Raw genomic sequence first — 18,319 nt, 5'->3', positions numbered from 1 at the left:
ATCTCCTTACATCCACCAGACTCCTTCACTTAGCAACATACTTCCCGAAGACAGCGCATATTCTTATAATTTGAAGGAAGTGAAGCAAAACTATGTACTCCGCTTCACATGAGATCCTCGCCATCGATCTCATCATAGCTATATGTGGAGGACTGCAGTGACAATCCATACGTGAGTACTGTGCAGCGACGAAGGTGTGAACAAATGTAATTAAATGGTCGATAGCTACCGCGTTGATGGTGAGATCTCTGCAGATGTGGGGGATATTGAGGAAGAAGAAGAGAGGAAGTGTGTGTGTTCGTGACTGGTTCAGCGAAGTCATCCCATCGGTTACACTTCCAGTGACCATCGCACTGAATCACAAGCTGGTGCGAAGATCGTAGCGTAACCGATTGTACGAGACGAAACTCGATTTGTGGTCAACCTCGACATAGAGGCGAGCGAGAGAACATTAATCCCTGGTAGTCGCTGTTCCAGCGGTACTCTTCAGGAGAGGGTTCTCCTGGACCAAGCTGTGTCTTTCTGTAATCCCATCTCCTTGCGATAGTACTTTGCTGGTAAGATCAGTCTCGGCCGCGAAGAAACTATCTGAAAGAGACTAGTGCAGGCAATCATAGGTCAGATGGTTTCTGTGTACACCAGCACGATTTTTCATACATAGAGTCGAGACCTTATGCGTGCCGGGCAGTGAGGGAATGGAGCTCCTTGCGATTTTCATCTCTAGGTCTAATAGATTGACCGGGATAGTCGGGAGTGTGGCGTCGGGCTGATGTGATAGTGAGAAGTAAGTGGCAGAAGGCCGGTGCGAGATAGTAATGGCACACAACAATGATGGAGTTTCTACGTCACGTGCGTGCCGGGAAGCAAGCCGGAGCTATACTTTGACTGATTTCGACAAGGTATCGAATTGAGAGGACGATCGTATCAAAACTTTATCTAGGTTGGCTCTTCGGGAACAAGGGTGCGCAAACTTCAACCTGACCATGAATCTTGATCCCTTGATACTCTAAATGACTTCCTTGATTGGCTAAATCATGTTTACACTCCGCAGTCTATCCAGGGAACCCTGGTCGATCTGTTCAAGAAAAGGTATCTTTAGTGTCAAGTAAATGCTATTTCTGATATCGATCAGTAACTGCATGATACACGATACCCTCCAGTCACAGCCATGTGCAGCATCTGATGCATCTATGTCTAGATTATAATATGGCTGCGACAGAGACTCCCTAGCGTCTCTGAAAATGCTTCTATGTTTATATAGTCTCCTAAGATGTCTTGCTCAATTCGTGTGTTTCATTTAACCTACACCTATTCGCTTTGTGATTTTGTATTCAACTCTATCACCCCTGTTGTTTTTCTTATTTGCTCATTTTCTCGATCTGCCACTCAGACGTATGTCGGAACAAAAAGAGTGTCTACCAGGTCGGGCTTCCTAATCTCGATCCTGAAGCGCTTTGCTCGCGCTTCTGGATAGCCTCTCTATTATAGTATACGACTACTAATACACCTCTATTGGTGGCAAATCAAACCTTATACTAGCGCAGTTCTTGTTACAGCTTAGAGTCAAGTACCTCTAAATGGAACTTTTGTATGTGTAATGACATATCCAGATATTACTCTTCTGATAATTTACCCTCGATACATTTCTACCTCTGTGCAAAGAGAGAGTTGCGTAGAAATAGCGACTTGAGTATACAGGAGACTGGACTGGTGCATTCTAGCTCCGACGCTGAGGAAATAATGCGAAATCGAGATCATTATGTACAAATAAACCCTTCGCACTTCTTTATGTTCGAAAAACTGGTTTTGCCAACAAGTTAGCTTGTAGACCGATGTCACGCTAAAGTTTATTAACACTTCACCTTTTGAGAGGGTTTTCCAGCTCTTGACGGAGTGCTTCTCTGACATGATCCATATTACATTCCTCTATTATGTATCGAGATGCAACGAAATCCTTCTAGGCTAAGTGTTGGGCCACACCCCAGTCCTCCCTGTTATATGCAACGCTCTGAGATACCACCCCTTTCTCATGCCTTTTTCCATCGCGCTCCCAACTACACTTCTATCAATAGAGAATCTTCTAGAGAGGCTCTCGTCACTCGGCTTATCGCTCAATTTCGTTCGTCGGTTCACACCTTTCACTATTTTGGTCCGTACGTCACCATCTAAAGTCATGCCCCAGCGCCGACTCTCTGCAAATAGAACTTAACACGTAACTTCTTCTTGATAGATAACCAAGATCCGATCTATGTTGCTCTTCCTTCCGAGCTTCAACAAATGATAGCAATACCCTAAGAATTATCCTTACCTTTTATGCTAGCTAAAGGGGGTCTTAAACATAAGCGCTTAGTTGGGAGGAACAATTCTATTTTCTTTCCTTGCTTTTTGCTATGCATTTGTGATAAAGTAAAATAACTTGAACAGAATTAGTTCTTCAGATCTTTATTGGTCGCTGTTTATTGTCTGTTCTGGTCTTCAATTCTTAAATGTGGATTGTGATGGAATCATTGAAACTGATTAGTGCGTAAGTGTAAATGGTAACTTAGGAAAAGCTTGGACGTATGTCTTTATAAAACTCTCTGTGTCTGCTCTATAACATAATAACCTCAAATCACGCTTTCTTATACTTTCCTCCCACTACATGCTTTCGAGAGGAGAGTCTTGCCTGTTATTCTATATCAGATCAGGTAAAATACACATCTGTTAGGACAACGAATATCTGCCTTCGATCTGAATTGTATGCCTAGAAGGGATGTTAGAATATAAGCACTCTTACCCCGATATGTACCTTGGATGATTCTCTCTGAAGTAATTTGCATTTCTTACCGATTGGAGATTTTGCGGTTTCAGACTTGCAGTTTGGGAAGGATCTACCTACTATCGACTGTGTGTTTGTGTGTAAATTTGGATATGTAGCTCTTTTTTTCACATTGATATTCAGTCGTATCTGAATCCCCTTATAGACTTGTAAATCCAAACAATCGGACAGACCTGGGGTGTACTATGTAGCTCATATAAACACAGATCCCCAAGAAGATAATTAGCTAAGAAGTTAAAGACTTCAACTCACTAAACAGATTTAAGAATGGGGTTGTCACCTTAATAGTAATTCAGCTTCGAGTTATGAGAGTTGTCTATGTCCGTTCTCAGTTAGAGAGCTACTTAAGACCCGCATAAACACGAATTCTTAATTTAAGGGTGTTAAATCTGTCGTCTTTGAGATGAAGAGCTCATCACTCATTTATTGGATCGCACCGTGCAAAGATATTTCTAATGTAATAGGTGCGGAAGGGTTAGACCGCAGAGCTGGTGATGTGCGGTATGGAGCGCGCGCATGATATCTCTGAAGATAAATCTACTGTAACGTTGATACGCTCCTAAAGGCCTTGGGATTGCGAAGATTGTGGTAACGTCCTGAAGTTTTTGCGACAATACTTTCTTTCTGCATATATGGTATTCTTAGATATTATGGAAGGTCTCCATATCATTCTATACTAACAATATACACCTCCACGATCAAATTCGAATTGTTAGAAAACTTCTATTTTTCTGTGTTACTGTCCATTACTTTTTCCTACAATTCACATGCTGGAAATTCGTATCCATTCAACTTTCCAAAGAAGGTTGCAGACTTATGAATATTTTATTCAAGTAGATGGCTGCTGGATCGGGGAAAAGGAAGCTAATTTATCGCGCAAGTCATTTGTCTCACCATGATCCTCTGGTGAGATTTGAACGGTCGAGATAAGCCGAGTTTATACTACCAAGAAGTATGCAACTACACAGCTACCGTTGAAGCGTCAACACCTTCACAATCCTGAGAGGCGTGGCGAACATCCCCATCTGAGCTACTGAGAGGTTTATGGTCGCAGACCTAACGTCAGTCTGTCCTCGCCATGGTGCTGCGTCGTTCTGAGTAAGCGGCTAGAGTGTGGCTTAGTTCCTATCGTTCCATACTGAAAGGCAGGATTGGTCGCTGAGAGGCGAGAAATCAGTATCAGGAAGCAATTCCAGTCTACGAGGAGCCCATCGAGCAACATGGGGAGGTGTGCATGCGCTGTGTACACCTAATAGTGACTCCTAGAGAAGCTGTGTCGGAGTGACCATCCATCATAGCCTGCGCGAGGGACGAGTCATATATATTGTCTCGTGGATGGCGCTGGCCTTATTAGAGAATAAGCATAGACTACTCTTTCATCCATCGAGTCAATACGAGGAAGTTCCCTTCTTCTTTCCTAATCTGGAAGCCTTTCATATCAGACTTCGTGACTGAAACTACCTAGTATCCAATTTTCAATCCTCTCTATAAATTCTCTGTGTGCCTCCTACAAGTCCTGGGGCGTGTATAATTGGTGGAGTAAAGCGTTGCCTGTAAGTGTTATTGTGTAAGATTGATTCAGGTTGGATTGTGAAATTGGTTGGAAAAAGATCATATGTTCATTTAATGCAGACTTTAATCCGTTGTATGATTATGACTGTTATGCGTATCGGTGGGAAGAGTTAGGTCTTATCTTTCTGTCTGGAGGATGGACGCCATTGGGAAGGAATTGTAGTACTATAACGTCGTGCGCCCATTGATAGTAAGTCAATGTGAATTATCGTGAGGCTATTCGCTTCTTTTGATGAGTTCTTTGCAATGATCTATAAATGTATTGTCCCTTACCTCCAGGGATGGTGTTAAATAGGTGATAAATGAACTAAGCATAGCCACCTGGCACCTGTTTGGGGTAGGAGGAATTGTGGAAGTAATAAATGTAAAGGTTGGCGGTGCGTGGTCCGCTGTGCTAAGGGTGTTATAAGTTGGTTTATCAGGAGCGCTTACCCCTCTACGACTCTGTATTTAGCGTCTGCTTCGGTGAAATGGGCTGGGCGGACAGTATGGTAAGTCTTGGATAATGTAATGTTCCATGTAATGCTAATCTGACGGTTATGGTTGATACCCTTCCCGTCGAATAACCTTTGCACTACGTGTCATGTGGCACATTAAAGGTTATCGTAAAGACAAAATGGACCAGTCACAACGGTACATAAGTGGTATCATAATGTGGGATTGTGCTCCTAGAGAGGGATTACGTTCCCTGTGGACGACCGAGGACGTCGGTGTCCTACTGAAGTGAGAGTAGGTGTATGTAGGTATGCGCGTGAAGTACTAATAGTAAGGTTGGGAGTGACCCTAGACACTCACTTAACATAATACTCAAAAATAAGGAAGTATTCCTTCGTCTCGTGTGAACCTGTCGGAAAGTCCTAATCCTCTGGACATAGAGCTCCATAAGAAGTTAAGCATCCTTGTGCGTCAGTCTTCTAGTGTGTCCATCAGTGTCAGGGAAATGGGGAGTGCGGCACTTCTTAACACTAAGAGCAGTTGTGGCACGATTGTGCTCCCTTGTGTTTGACAACAAGTGCGCGATGGACATCGTATGTGTAGCACACACTTTGTGTGTTCGCCTATTTGAGAATGAATTGTACTATGGTCATAATTAATGACTCTTGTTTGGGACTCAAAGCTCTAGAACCTTCTCTATTCCATTAGGTTAAGTTTCTCCTTCTCTGTCTCTGTTGTTTTTGTTGTTGAGAGGAGGTATATATGGATACCAGTAGCTCTTTGTGGCTGATGGTCATTTTGTAATGAAGACCAGTAAGTAAATTAGTCGGCGAGCGGTAGTGTCGCGGCGATCTTTGTAAGCGGGCTATGCTGGTTAACCAATTTTAACCTCATTAGATTAAGAGTATATAGGGGCGCCTTGTAGCACAATAATTGATGGAAATATTAGTGTGTAGCCTAAGATATCAATACCATCCGTACTATCGAATGATCGATGTCCAACTTAACATAAAATATTGTGAGTACCAAACTCTCGAGTGAGTGGGTGTGCGCTATTGGACTATAATGCCATTATCCTTTGGATCCAGACTTTCCATATGAATATAAAACTAGTATCCACCGAGCCATCTCACTCTCCCACTTAGACAATTTTTAGTAAATTGCAGAGTACAATCCACTAGTCTGTGCGCAAATACTAGAGAACACACAATTCTAGGATCGAGCAGCTCTCTAGATTGGGGTATGTCTGCTTACGTGTAACCAATCGCATTATGACACTAATCTCAGCTTTTCTAAGTCAAACAATAATTTATGGTCAGGTCGATAGAGTCAACCTAATCCGAAGGTAATGTAAGAAGTAAGCGTAGTGCCGACAGCGATCACATCGACTTTGGAACCATTTCCCACGCGCATCGTCACCTCGTCCTTATCCAATCTTCGTTTAATCCGTAGCCCCTGTTTCGAGTTGCAAATATGAGCAACAGAACCAGTATCAAATACCCAAGCGCTACTACGAGCATTAGTAAGGTACACATCAATAACATGTATATCACATATACCTTTGTTCACCTTGCCATCCTTCTTATCCGCCAAATACTTGGGGCAGTTCCGCTTCCAGTGACCAGTCCCTTTGTAGTAGACGCACTTAGTCTCAGGCTTTGGTCCAGACTTGGGCTTCTTCACTTGAACAGCAACTTGCTTGCCGTTCTTATTGAAGTTCCCCTTCTTCCCTTTGCCCTTTTTCTTGAAACTAGTGGTCTTGTTAACCATCAACACTTGATGCCCCTTCTTAATTTCTACCTCCACAGCCCTTTAGCAGAACTGTTTAGTGATGTTCACATAACACCAACCTAAGGAGAACTATCATTCATCAAAACAAATCGAACCGAGAATCCACAGTGAATATCAACGAAGCATGATCTCTGATAGCAAGACTTCTCATGTCCCTCGGAGCCATATGAATCTATCGTAAAATCACTTCACAAATGCCCATAGTTAAGTGATACGTCTCCAACATATCTATAATAATTATGTTTAATGTATCATCATATGGCTATGGTTGATATTATATGTTCTTGGATGTTTATAATAGAGTCTGAGTAGCATTGAAATAAGGATATCTATTCCACTCATTAATTATTAAATATATAGATCTTTATTTGAGCAAGAGCTGATCCATATGAAATCTACCCTCAAATGAGAAGAACCTACCTCCTACATGCCAAATTCTGCTTGTTCTTGGTTGAGCAATATCTATAACGAAATTGTGAGTAATTACACAAAGAAATGAAAGCATATGGGTTAAAATAACAACATGGGGTAATCAAATCGACTGTATGAATATGAGAGGACAAGTTCCTCTCGCGAGAATCTTTAGGGGGAAGCGAAACTGGCGAGATTTCCAGTGAGTAGCGATGGAATGGTGGGATTGAATCTCCAACGCACCTCGGGAGGGAGTTCCCGCAGACAGCCTCTTGCCAGAGCTGAATTGGTGCCAACAAGCGGTGTCAAGCTGTGCGCGAGCCGTGAGTTCCGTCCGGCGAAAATAGTGGCTTCCTGATTTTTCAGAGAGAGTGTGTGGCGCTAACCAAGCCACACCGAACACGCCTTGTCGAGCCGAACAGTCGCCCGGCGGTTCGGCGAGGGGCAGGGGCGCGGAGGGCCGTGTAGTTCCTTCTTGCAACCTCGCTCGTAGTAGAGGTACTCTGTTAGTGAGCCGTGAAACCCAATAGCACATCGCTAGAATGTGTAGTGTGCCCTCCACGAGATAACTCATTCTTCCACTTATTAAATTGCGGCGAGCCTATAACCGTCTACGTGAGTTGTTATCAGAGATTTGAGAGCTGTGAGGAGATACGCGCGATCCTTCCCTGTAATGTGATCCCTCCCTTTTCCAGCAAGTGGCGAGAGTCCCAGCTGCCGGCAGTCTCACTCCTGTGTTTCGTGAAGCCGGGCGAGATTCGATCACCCGAAAGGCTTCTACATTCAATACCATAGCCTCACTCCTCGGTATGATGATAGATGAATAAGGATAAGATATTATGATAACCACGGTCATGCGACCATAAAAATCGTGTCGTTAGACAATCCCCATTAAATGTCCTCATATAATGACTTAAAGTCTGGGAACTATATCATTCTCTTCTTGCTATTGGAAGATTGCAATCAACGACTAACCAATGCCCCTCTGAGTGTCTCCTCTCGCGCCAAGATCTATGGCTTCAGGATGTTAATTTCTTTTTGCAGTGTGTGTGTTGCCATAGGATCGCAGAATCCCCCAAAGTGAACTTTGGGCTCTTGATCTTCTTGTATTCCCGCATATAAAGAATTCCTATCTTTCCTGAAATCTAATATCCCATCCTCTGAATTATTCTGTGAATACTATTTCCCACCTATAACTATATGCATGGAATTATAGATTCTCCTCTGGTGGCTCAATCGTGTCAGTCTTGTAGAATAAATACAGACCTTACTCTAGCCGTTTCAACTGTACCTAATCATCAGTAGAATTGAGAACTTTTCTCCTTTGCAAATATTGAGATGACTGTTCAAGACTCCTTGTGAAGTTCAACTCATCATTTCATTGATTGGTTTTTATATCCTAATTTTGTACACCCCTACGAGCCCAGAGATTCATCCAAGAGCTTAAACAAGGCCAACGATCCCAATAAACACCTCCGTTGGCCAATCAACCGGTGAGATATAGAGAAAGCCATAGGAGGCCAGTGTAAAACAGTCTGTAGATATATAAATCTTGATATTAGCTTCGAAGCTCAAGGTCCCTGTCAACCTTCATGCTCAACAGATTGATCTACCAGTGTGATTAACATCTTGTTATCATAATAATGAATGCCTTGGAGACGTGATACTCTAGAATTGCATTTCCCTATTGTATGTGAAATCTAGCCGCGTCAAATATGATGATAGGAATTAACCTAAAAATAGTAGAGTACACGCTTTGAAATGCTAGAAATCAATGATCAGGCAGGTCATATTTCTTCGACGTGAGCCGCCTAAGTTATCTTTGTACCAAACCCAGAGAGTTTAATGCCATAAGTGACTTCTTTATCACATGCCGTCTTTCACGAGTGCGTTCATACTTGGCGTACAAACCACTAAACTATGCACGCCAACATTTTCTATCAATCTATCATCAGGGCTAGATAAGATTATTTACTTACCCTAAACCAGGAGCCAAAACAAGGAAATGAATAGAATTGGGTTTCTACAGTGAGTTGGTCGTGCATCTCCTCACATCCATGATCATTGACGCTAAGTTCTTAAACAGATAAAGGACTAGAAAATCTTAGTGTAATAAGCCTTATCTTGTCGCGCCGTGTTAAGGGGGTACTACAGTATATCATATCAATATTTATTTTCCTTCCCGTACAAACATAGAATTACTTTCTTGTTATCTCGGCCCATTATGGATCTCTGCGCTAAATCTTTATGGTTAATATATATCGGAAAAAAAAATTGCTCGATACTAGTTGCTAGTTTAAATTTCTATTTTAATTTGTACTTATCGTAGTGTCACTTTGCAGAGAGCCAAGAAATGAGACCAGATGGTCGGTATATCGGAAATATCTCAACTCCGCTTTTATATCGCGGTGACTTGCCGATATGACAATAGTTTGTTCCTTTTGTTATAGATAGGTGTGGTCATGGCTTGCGACATGAAAGACCCGTTGTTACATATGCGTGTAGTTAGATCTCTATTAGAGAAATTAACTTGTCCGACTGGTCTGACGAAAGAGAGCTCAGAGAGTACAACTAAAAGCTCTCTCGCTTATCTACTGTGCAGTTCTAAATGATCCAATTCCTAATTCCTACTATTGGTCAAGGGAATCAGAGATAACGGCATAAGCTTAGCCACGATCCTTAATAGCCCTATCCAATACCGTCCTATTCCACCAAGATTCCCGATCATTGTAAATGGAGCCGGCAAAAATATATGCTGTAATCTTGCTCCATACCACAAGATTTATTAAGGACCTCTCCTCTATTGACGAGCGACATCTCCCATAGCAGGGCAGTGTCTAACGACATACCAGACTATGTATATTTCTCTCCATAGCTTATCGAGACATATAAACATCTGAGATAGTGCTCCGCGTCGCCCAATCCTGCAGTGTAGATGTTACGCAATATTGCGCCTCTCGCTCTTCTCTCCTCCCTTTTCCGCTATCCACCGCACCCTCATGGCGAGTGTGAGTATCGAACCTGCTGTTACTAGTGATGCGCACAACTTATGTGCACAGAATAGACGGTGCAGCTTATGTCACAATTGACTAACATCGGTAGTGAAAGTTGTGGACGCGGAGAGAATGATGAGTGAAGGGCAAATATTCATTATATGCCTATGTCTGGTGTCGCATCTATCAGTCAGGCCGCAGCCGCTTCGCGAATCCTGCCTCATCTGCTGTCTTACCGTTCGTAGAGTTCTATTCAGCGTGCAAAGATCATATTGAGCGAAGGAAGTGGACTCACCTCCATAAAATCAGCGGTGGAGTGCTCATCGGGTACGTGCCGTTAGTCGCATGAATACGTGAGTTTGCCGCGACCGGTTCAGTGGTGTTATCGGTGATGTCATTATTGTTGCACTCGCTCAGTTAGGCGTCGAGCCATCCGCGCGGTCCCGTTGTCGTTTCCTCTATTCCTCTCTCTCCCGCCGCCCTCAGACACAACTCTCTCTCCGGTCACTTTTCCTCGGCGCTGGTCCTCCCTGGACCCTGGACTGGGTGTCTCTCATCACCAGGCTCTCCACACTCACCCACTGCTTCTCCCTCCTCTTCTCCCGCAATCTGCAGTTCATGAGATGTTGGGCGCCGGCGTCAAGAAGGGCGCCACCTCGCGCTGGCGAAAAATCTTCCCGCCAGGATCGAGGGTACTTTCCATCCACTCGAACGAAACGTTTCATGCGGTGCTCCAGTCGCGACTCGCTGGGCGCAGCATGCCGGCCAATAGAGGAGGAACCGTCATGACTCGCGCGATGTCAACAAAGACTGGCGATCTAAGCCTCCCAAGAGCCTAAGCGTAGGTCCTCCCTCGAGAACAATTCTCGCCGCTTCGCATCTGCGCGTGCCTCCTCCTGGCTCTACTGTCCTTATTCACCCTATCTGCTCATTCCTCGTGCCCAATGCTGCCTGATATGGTAGTATCAGATATGCAAGCCAGAGTGGCAGCCCAGATGGGGGCTCCGCGTGCGAGCCGCGACCCAGAGATGAGTATCACGAAGAGCTACACATTATCCTCCGAGCCCTCCCCTCAATTCTGCTACTCACCAAATACGATCCCGGCCTGACCCTTCTGTAGCCGCCTTTATGTCGCTTCCTCTGATCCTCCCCCAGTCCCTGCTCAGTATGACTACTGTTCCACCTCTTGTTCTTACTCTCCTTCGCCTACCTCATTCATAGGTATTCTAATACTCCGATGCTACTATCATTTTGAGTAGGTCGAAATTTACGTGCAAGTGTGTGTCTTTGTGTGCCAAATACTCGCTGCGCAAGTCAATGAGGTGAGACCCTTGCCTGAAGATGCTCGGAATGTCCTTGGGTATTAAGAACTCGTTACACGAGTTGTGTCCCATTTGACATCTCCTCCTGTATTTATAATTTCATCACTATAGCTCCCGCTTTAAGATTACGTCGAGCTCATCTCTGGGACCCCTATATTACTGATTTAGATGCCACCGGTCTCTCGTGTTGGTATCGTTCTCTCTTTACCCCTTGAACCTATTGGTTAGCCCCTCGCCATTTGTCGATCCTAGGAGGCTGATTTCCGCTGGTGCTGCGTGTTGTTACGACAACATCGGGCAAACGACTCGCCATGATAGGTACTCCTCGTGAGCATATTTGTCTGTGCCTAGAATACGTTGTGGTACAGTTTCATGCAAGCTCTATGTGGATACTAGCCAGGTTTCTACTCCTTTCTACTTCTATAGATCATTCTGGCTGGTATTATAGTCCTACTTCCCTTCTGCATACTATTCCCAATTCTTGACTCAGGTTGTTGTACCTTAGTAATCGCGAGCAACTCTATACCTTTGTGGACCAACTGAAGGGATGAGTCACTACATTGCTTCTCATAGATGAGTCAAAAGATGCTCGGAAAGAACGTGTGATCTCTATGATGCTTTTGCTGAGTTTGGTGAGGTCAAGGACTTGCATTTGAACCTGGAGCTCCGCACTGGATATGTCAAGGTAAATTTGATAGTCTTATTAAAATAAAGGAGGTCCCTTCTTTGCTGGTGGTGCAATTCCGGATGAGCCACACGAAAGCAAATGTACTGATAATTTGGTACTTGAAGCTATGCTTACCGCTTACCAGTCTATACTGAATTATGTCTTGAAGTGGTCATGTTTAGGAATTTGGATCAATGTTAGTGGTTGGATTCCTGCAAAACCGTGATCAGAAAACTCTAAAGGACATGAAATTGCTTGATATATGCTGTGTGCAATGCTGCAAGTTCTTGAATACAAAGTCAGCTTCTAAGCTTTACTATCTTTACTTTCATTTTAGCCATGCCTTTTTCTTCTCACCAATTTGTGCAAGTATCATGGGGTGTGACAGGCAGTTCTGTCGAAATAAGCACCAAGAGTTTGCCCAAAATTGCATTCATCTTACTGTAGTGGCACAAATGGTCGAGATTATTGTTTACAGTTGCGAAGAAAGTTTCTTGCCTACATATACAACTGAAGATTATGCCAAATATGTTTTTTTTGTTTGTGAAGAAGCTCTCTAATTTCTCACACCTGTGTTTATCTGCTCAACACAGGGATATGCATTGGTTGAATATGGAATTTTTGAGGAAGCACAAACTGCAAACAGAATAATGAATGGGACAGAGCTGTTAACAAAGACTATCCATGTTGATTGGGCATTCAACAGAGGTCCTATACAGAACGTCACGAGTGCAGGGTGCGAACTAAACGTGTTTTCTCCTGCATTTCCTATGGTTGATAAATCTTTGTGCCAATTTGATATGATACTTAATTTGGACCACATGCTTGTTACTGATAGTGTCTTCTTTGTGTGATCTGTGTTTACATTCTATAATTGTATACTTGTCCTTGCCATTGCCCTGTCCTGAAATTCTTGCAAGCTAGATCTATTGTTTTTCATTTGCTCGCTACTACACAACAATATTACTTCTGTAAACCTAATAACCTCAAAGATTATAACGTGATTAAATAGTATTTCCTGGAGAAGGTTCAGCATTGGTGCTCTTCCATGTCAGCTAGAGGAGAAAGATGAAGAGGAGCCGCTTCTCTGGCCAGACCCGGGGTCGGGGCCGGCACGCCACTGACATATCTACGCCTGCGACCATGGCCACACGCATGGGCTGACGCCGCTAATGAAGATGCGTACCCTTAGCCACGAATTTGTCCCTGATCCCATCCATGCAGGTGTTGATCATTGCAACTTCTAAACACTCCTTGTCTGTTTCGATTAATTGGCTTCCTGCTTTGTTCACTGATGCAAAGCATTTGTGCAGGTGGGCTTCGCTGCCATGGAATGACACCTCTGATCTCCCATGTAGATGAGCTCGGGTTCATGGAAGCCATGTCCAAGCAAACTGAGTGCTTTGAAGGTACTGACTAATTAACTCACTCATGTGATCAACAAGCAAGATTTCTTTAACGACATGAATCAGCATATCTGATTTTTTGTTGATTGATTTCTTGTCCTTGACCATGTACCTGAGCTTTAGCTGAAGTAAGATGTTTCGGATTTTGCAGCATCAGTTGTGTGATACCGCTATTTGATTCTTCAAAAACTCTATCTCTTATTCCCCTGTTTCGTATTCTAAAATCCTGATTGTGATGTTTAATCTGTACAATTACTTCTAAGTTTGGCAAGTTATATATGGATCTTGACCCATCTCTTGTGGAAAAGGTTTTATAGAAAAGGAATCGGAAGCTCGGAGAGACCTCACGTGAATCAGCAGGTTTGACTCCTTTTAGTCTTTGGTTATATTCAAAGTGGAAACCCATGAAATGTCGGGATCAAAATCCCAGGTCGGATGGGACTGTGGGCATTCATGATTACTGTACAAGTAACTGATTTCATGGAACATGCTTCTTACTTTCTTGTCTGAATGCTTAATAGTATATTACCCTTGCAATGTGATGGAACCAGTAGACATTATACCATTGAGTGTATGAAACACTGCACATATTTTTCTATTTTTTACTCAACAACAACCAATGAGTGGCAATGAAGGGTCTCTTACATTTATTAGCAGTTCCAACCATTTCCGGAGAACATACAAACCAGAAAAGTGGAAGCAAAACAAAATGTGGATCACATTTTAGATCTGTTGTTGAAAACAAAGTTTCTATCAGGCTTTCGATATGTTATTTCCTTGTTCTGATCGGCATAAACTGAATTCTCTTATTTGATTGTGCGGTGCAGGCAATTCCCTATGGGCAAGCCTTAAATCATTATCTTGAACAGATAGTTTCACTTTTTCACGACAGAATATATGCTGTGAATGAAATCGGCCTTGATGACCGCTATTTAGAATTTAGGCAAGTGGAAGGAGATGGGGAGTGTTTCTACAGGAGCTTCATATTTTCCTACCTTGTAATTGTCCTTCTCCTTGTCCCTTAGTATACTACAGGATTCATGTTCCCTGATCTAACTCTCTTTGTTTATGCCAATGTACGACAGGAGCAAGTTCTTGATAGGAAAGACACAAATGAGGAACGCCGCCTCCTTGCAGCTATCCAAGAGTTGGCTGAGGAACCTGCACGTTTTGGATGGGCCTCTGAATTTTCTAGGAGCCATGATGTAAGTTCCTGCCTTTTTCCACATTTTTGTTTTTTCCTTGGATAAACATATTTGTAAGGGACGAATACAATTCTCTTCAAGTTATTCTACATGTCAAAATGAATTCAGGTTAATGTCAAGGGCTTGAAAGGTGTGAGGGAAGTAAACATGGATCTGATGGTGATGGGAATCTTTCTTATAAAGAAAGATACATAGGGTGTATGATCTGGTGCATATTAGATAATCAAAGTTGATGCATTGTGCACCAATCTGGTTGATGTTTACATAATCCAAGCAGATTTACCAATTTGAAGAGCCATGTATTATTGTAGCTTCCTCTCTACATCAAGTACACATAAATATAATGCCGAAGAATGTAGTTTATTTTATTGTTCTGCAGATCTTCCCCGCGAGGCGCTACAGATCAGATGGGCGCTGTTGTGAAGGCCGCGAAGGCGTGGCAGGTGGCATGGGTTAGCATGTGGGTGGTACCACCATGCTGCTCTGGACGTGCATTGTGGTGCTGCTCGTGGCGGCTTTCGGAGGGAGACAGAGTGGTATGTGCTTTTCTAAACATATATATTCCTGAAGAACCTTTTTGTGGTCCTGATGAATTGAGCGATCTGTTCTCTCGTGTCTCTTCTCCTTCATTTCTACCCTGATGCGGCAGAACATAGAGAATTTGGGAGCTACTTGGGTTTGGATCAGCAAGCCATGTCCGTTTGGTTTGGCAAAGGAAGGCCTTTTATCCTTTTTCTATAATGCCATGAACATCTCTGAATTTTTACACTGGTTCCAGCCGATGCTTAATATTTTTTCCAACATTTTTGTGACTGGAGCCCACACATACATAGTCATGGATCTGATTTTGATTTTTGGACCTTGCTATTTCACTGATTTGGAACATTTATATGCAGTTCTAGGCTTCTAGCTAGATGGATTAATAGATATGTTGGACCTATGCATTTTATATTACCCGCATGGATCTATGTTTATTATTTGATGCTCCTCTTTATCCTGGAGAAGAATTTTTGCAAAGAGTTGTCATTTTTGGAGATATGGATTTGTTGTCACTTCAGCAGTATGCTTTCAGTGCTACAAAGTATGCAGTGAATTAGATTAGATTGATGATAGAACTGTTGGCAGCACCAGTTTAACATATGTTGATTTCTGGCCCATCTTTATTTGCTTCCGAGTTAAACTATGAATTTGAAAACAAAAAAAATTATACATTTGTTGATGCTAAATTTATCAGTCCTTTTGTTTTGATAATCACCTCCTGCATGTGTTCCTGGGTAGTTTTCTTACTGCCACAGCTTGGTTGTTCTAGCAGGATAATGTATTTTTTTATGGAAAACACGGATGAGTAATTACATGATATATTATTAATATTAAACTATGTTGTTTCTCTGAAACTAACTTTGTATTTCAGCTTTGGAAACTGTGTTCTAACCTTAGTTCCGACAAGAGGGCCACTATAATCACCAACTGGTTTGAGTTTTGTCACCACGCCAAAATTCGTGAGGGAGACATCTTATGCATTTGTTTCAGGATCACTTCAAAGCGCAGCCTGGTTTTCACACTGCACCGCCTCTAGATGCACCATCGACGACACTGCAGGCCCTGTGTTAATATAATCTAGCACTAAGTACTCTTAATTATGCTCTATCCTGTGACATCCTATGGTTTGCTTTTGGTCCTCTTATCACATGCTTTTCAAGACGCTAAATTTATTTGTTGCTTATGTAAAGTGCACTATTCTTAGTCAGATGTTTCATGTCCAGATCCATAATGCCCTTTCTGTGTATATATATATATATATTTCTATTTCTGCTGCTAAGTTTGTTAATTAAAGCAATCAACCCAAACGCTAATTATAATAGGAAAGAGCGTTAAAGGGTTGACTACAACCAGGCACCGCCCAGCTCTCCCTCAAGAGGCGCGCCACGGGCGCGCCCTAACACCTAGTGACAAATAATGTAATGCGGGAGATAAGGGTTTGTGATGGGTACTTGGTATGTTGACTTGCGTAGACTCCCCGGCAACGGCGCCAGAAATCCTTTTTGCTACCTCTTGAGCACTGTGGAGCAACGTGGGCCCATGAGGGTGGAGGGCGCGCCTGGGGGGGAGGGTAGGCGCGCCCCTACCTCGTGCCCTCCTGGTTGCTTTCTTGACGTAGGGTTTAAGTCCTCTGGATCATTTTCGTTCCGAAAATCACGTTCCCGAAGGTTTCATTCCGTTTGGACTCCGTTTGATATTCTTTTTCTGTGAAACTCTGAAATAGGCAAAAAACAGCAATTCTGGGATGGGCCTCCGGTTAATAGGTTAGTCCCAAAAATAATATAAAAGTGTATAATAAAGCCCAATAATGTCCAAAACAGGATATAATATAGTATGGAACAATAAAAAATTATAGATACGTTGGAGATATATCAATATATCAAGGAAAGACTTGATAGAGCCGTCTGGTCCCGGAGCTGGTGCATAAGATTTCCATCATACAAAGTGATAACAGGAGATCCTAGACACTCAGACTATTGACCTGCGACTATACATATGGAAGGCGCAGATAGAACCATGAAACCTCAAAGAGGGAACCATGGCTTCAGATTTGAAGCAAAGTGGTTGCAGGAGGAGGGATGTGAAGAGATAGTCAGGAATGCATGGTCCGACGCGTCTTTTCGAGGCGAAAATGATTTATCTCAGATACTAAGAAGAATCGCGGGAGATCTAAAAAATTGGGACACTAATGTGTTAGGGGATCTAGAGAAAAGAATTAAAACAATAAAAACTTTTTTTTCATGCTTATGTGTCAGAAAGGAAGAATAAGAATACTATCAAGAGACTAAGGAGAGAGGATGGGACATGGGTGGAGTGTGAGGAACAATTGAAGGAGCATGTTGCTAGCTATTTTTTTAATCTGTTTACTTCCTCGACAGGACCAAATAAGGAAGAAATCTTGCATGCAGTCTCTCCAAAAGTGACTACTCAAATGAATCATAGTCTATGTGCGGAATATACAAAAGAGGAAGTGAAAGAAGCTTTGTTCAATATTGGTGACCTGAAGGCGCCAGGACCGGATGGAATGCCTACAATATTCTACAAGCAGTTCTGGCAACTGGTGGGCAATAAGTTAACAGGGGAAGTGCTGAAGTTCCTTCGAGGTGGAGAAATGCCGGAAGGATGGAACGGTACCACAGTGGTGTTAATTCCAAAAATTTCAAACCCAGAGACCTTGAAGGACCTAAGAACAATTAGCCTCTGCAATGTCATTTACAAGGTGATCTCTAAAGTAATTGCTAATAGATTGAAAAATATTCTACCTTATATTATATCTCCGAACCAAAGTGCATTTGTTTCAGGTAGAATAATTTCAGATAATATCTTATTGGCCTACAAACTTACCCATTTTTTGCAGAGAAGGAGAAGGGGTAAGGTAGGATATGCTGTTGTAAAGCTCGACATGAGTAAGGCTTACGACCGAGTAGAATGGACATTCTTGAAGGAAATGATGTTAAAATTGGGGTTTGACAGTGAATGGGTAAACCTGGTGATGAAGTGTGTTGCAACTGGGAGGTACCAGATCAAAGGTTAATAGAGATACAACATAGGTAATTGGAAGTGCTAGTGATCGACTAGAGGGGGGGGGTGAATAGGCGATTTTTATGTAAGTCTTCAAAACATGGAAGTTTTGAAGACAAACGATAGAAATAAACCTAT

The 18,319-nt window shown here is 42.6% G+C and overlaps 1 protein-coding gene across 9 annotated transcripts; it reads left to right on the top strand.

Moving 5' to 3' along the window:
• Positions 1 to 11,940: 11,940 nt before the first annotated feature.
• Positions 11,941 to 16,430, top strand: LOC125527492. Of its 9 annotated transcripts, none has more exons than XR_007292132.1 (9): positions 11,941 to 12,027; positions 12,603 to 12,745; positions 13,065 to 13,233; positions 13,323 to 13,418; positions 13,724 to 13,775; positions 14,243 to 14,413; positions 14,501 to 14,620; positions 14,729 to 15,156; positions 15,270 to 16,430. XR_007292132.1 is itself a non-coding variant. In XM_048692003.1 (7 exons), the coding sequence occupies exons 4-7, from the start codon at positions 14,373 to 14,375 to the stop codon at positions 16,194 to 16,196; spliced, it is 483 nt and encodes a 160-aa protein (XP_048547960.1). In that variant the 5' UTR covers positions 12,752 to 13,233; positions 13,323 to 13,418; positions 13,724 to 13,775; positions 14,243 to 14,372; the 3' UTR covers positions 16,197 to 16,430. The 9 variants fall into 9 exon arrangements, 1 of the variants encoding a protein (XP_048547960.1); XR_007292136.1 differs by having other exon boundaries at positions 13,043 to 13,233; XR_007292133.1 differs by having other exon boundaries at positions 13,037 to 13,233.
• Positions 16,431 to 18,319: the final 1,889 nt, after the last annotated feature.

Source organism: Triticum urartu, unplaced genomic scaffold, assembly GCF_003073215.2.
Source record: "Triticum urartu cultivar G1812 unplaced genomic scaffold, Tu2.1 TuUngrouped_contig_4093, whole genome shotgun sequence".
In the NCBI taxonomy this organism is placed as follows: Eukaryota; Viridiplantae; Streptophyta; class Magnoliopsida; order Poales; family Poaceae; genus Triticum; species Triticum urartu.
The sequence above is the reverse complement of the archived record's forward strand: the minus strand, read 5'-3'. Positions and strand labels throughout refer to the sequence as shown.

Coding starts and splice junctions, on each gene's coding strand:
- LOC125527492 (XM_048692003.1), top strand. CDS start 14,373: ATGGGGAGTGTTTCTACAGGAGCTTCATATTTTCCTACCTT. Junction 14,621..14,999: donor AATTTTCTAGGAGCCATGAT/GTAAGTTCCTGC, acceptor ATTGTTCTGCAG/ATCTTCCCCGCGAGGCGCTA. Junction 15,157..16,031: donor TTTCGGAGGGAGACAGAGTG/GTATGTGCTTTT, acceptor TTTGTATTTCAG/CTTTGGAAACTGTGTTCTAA.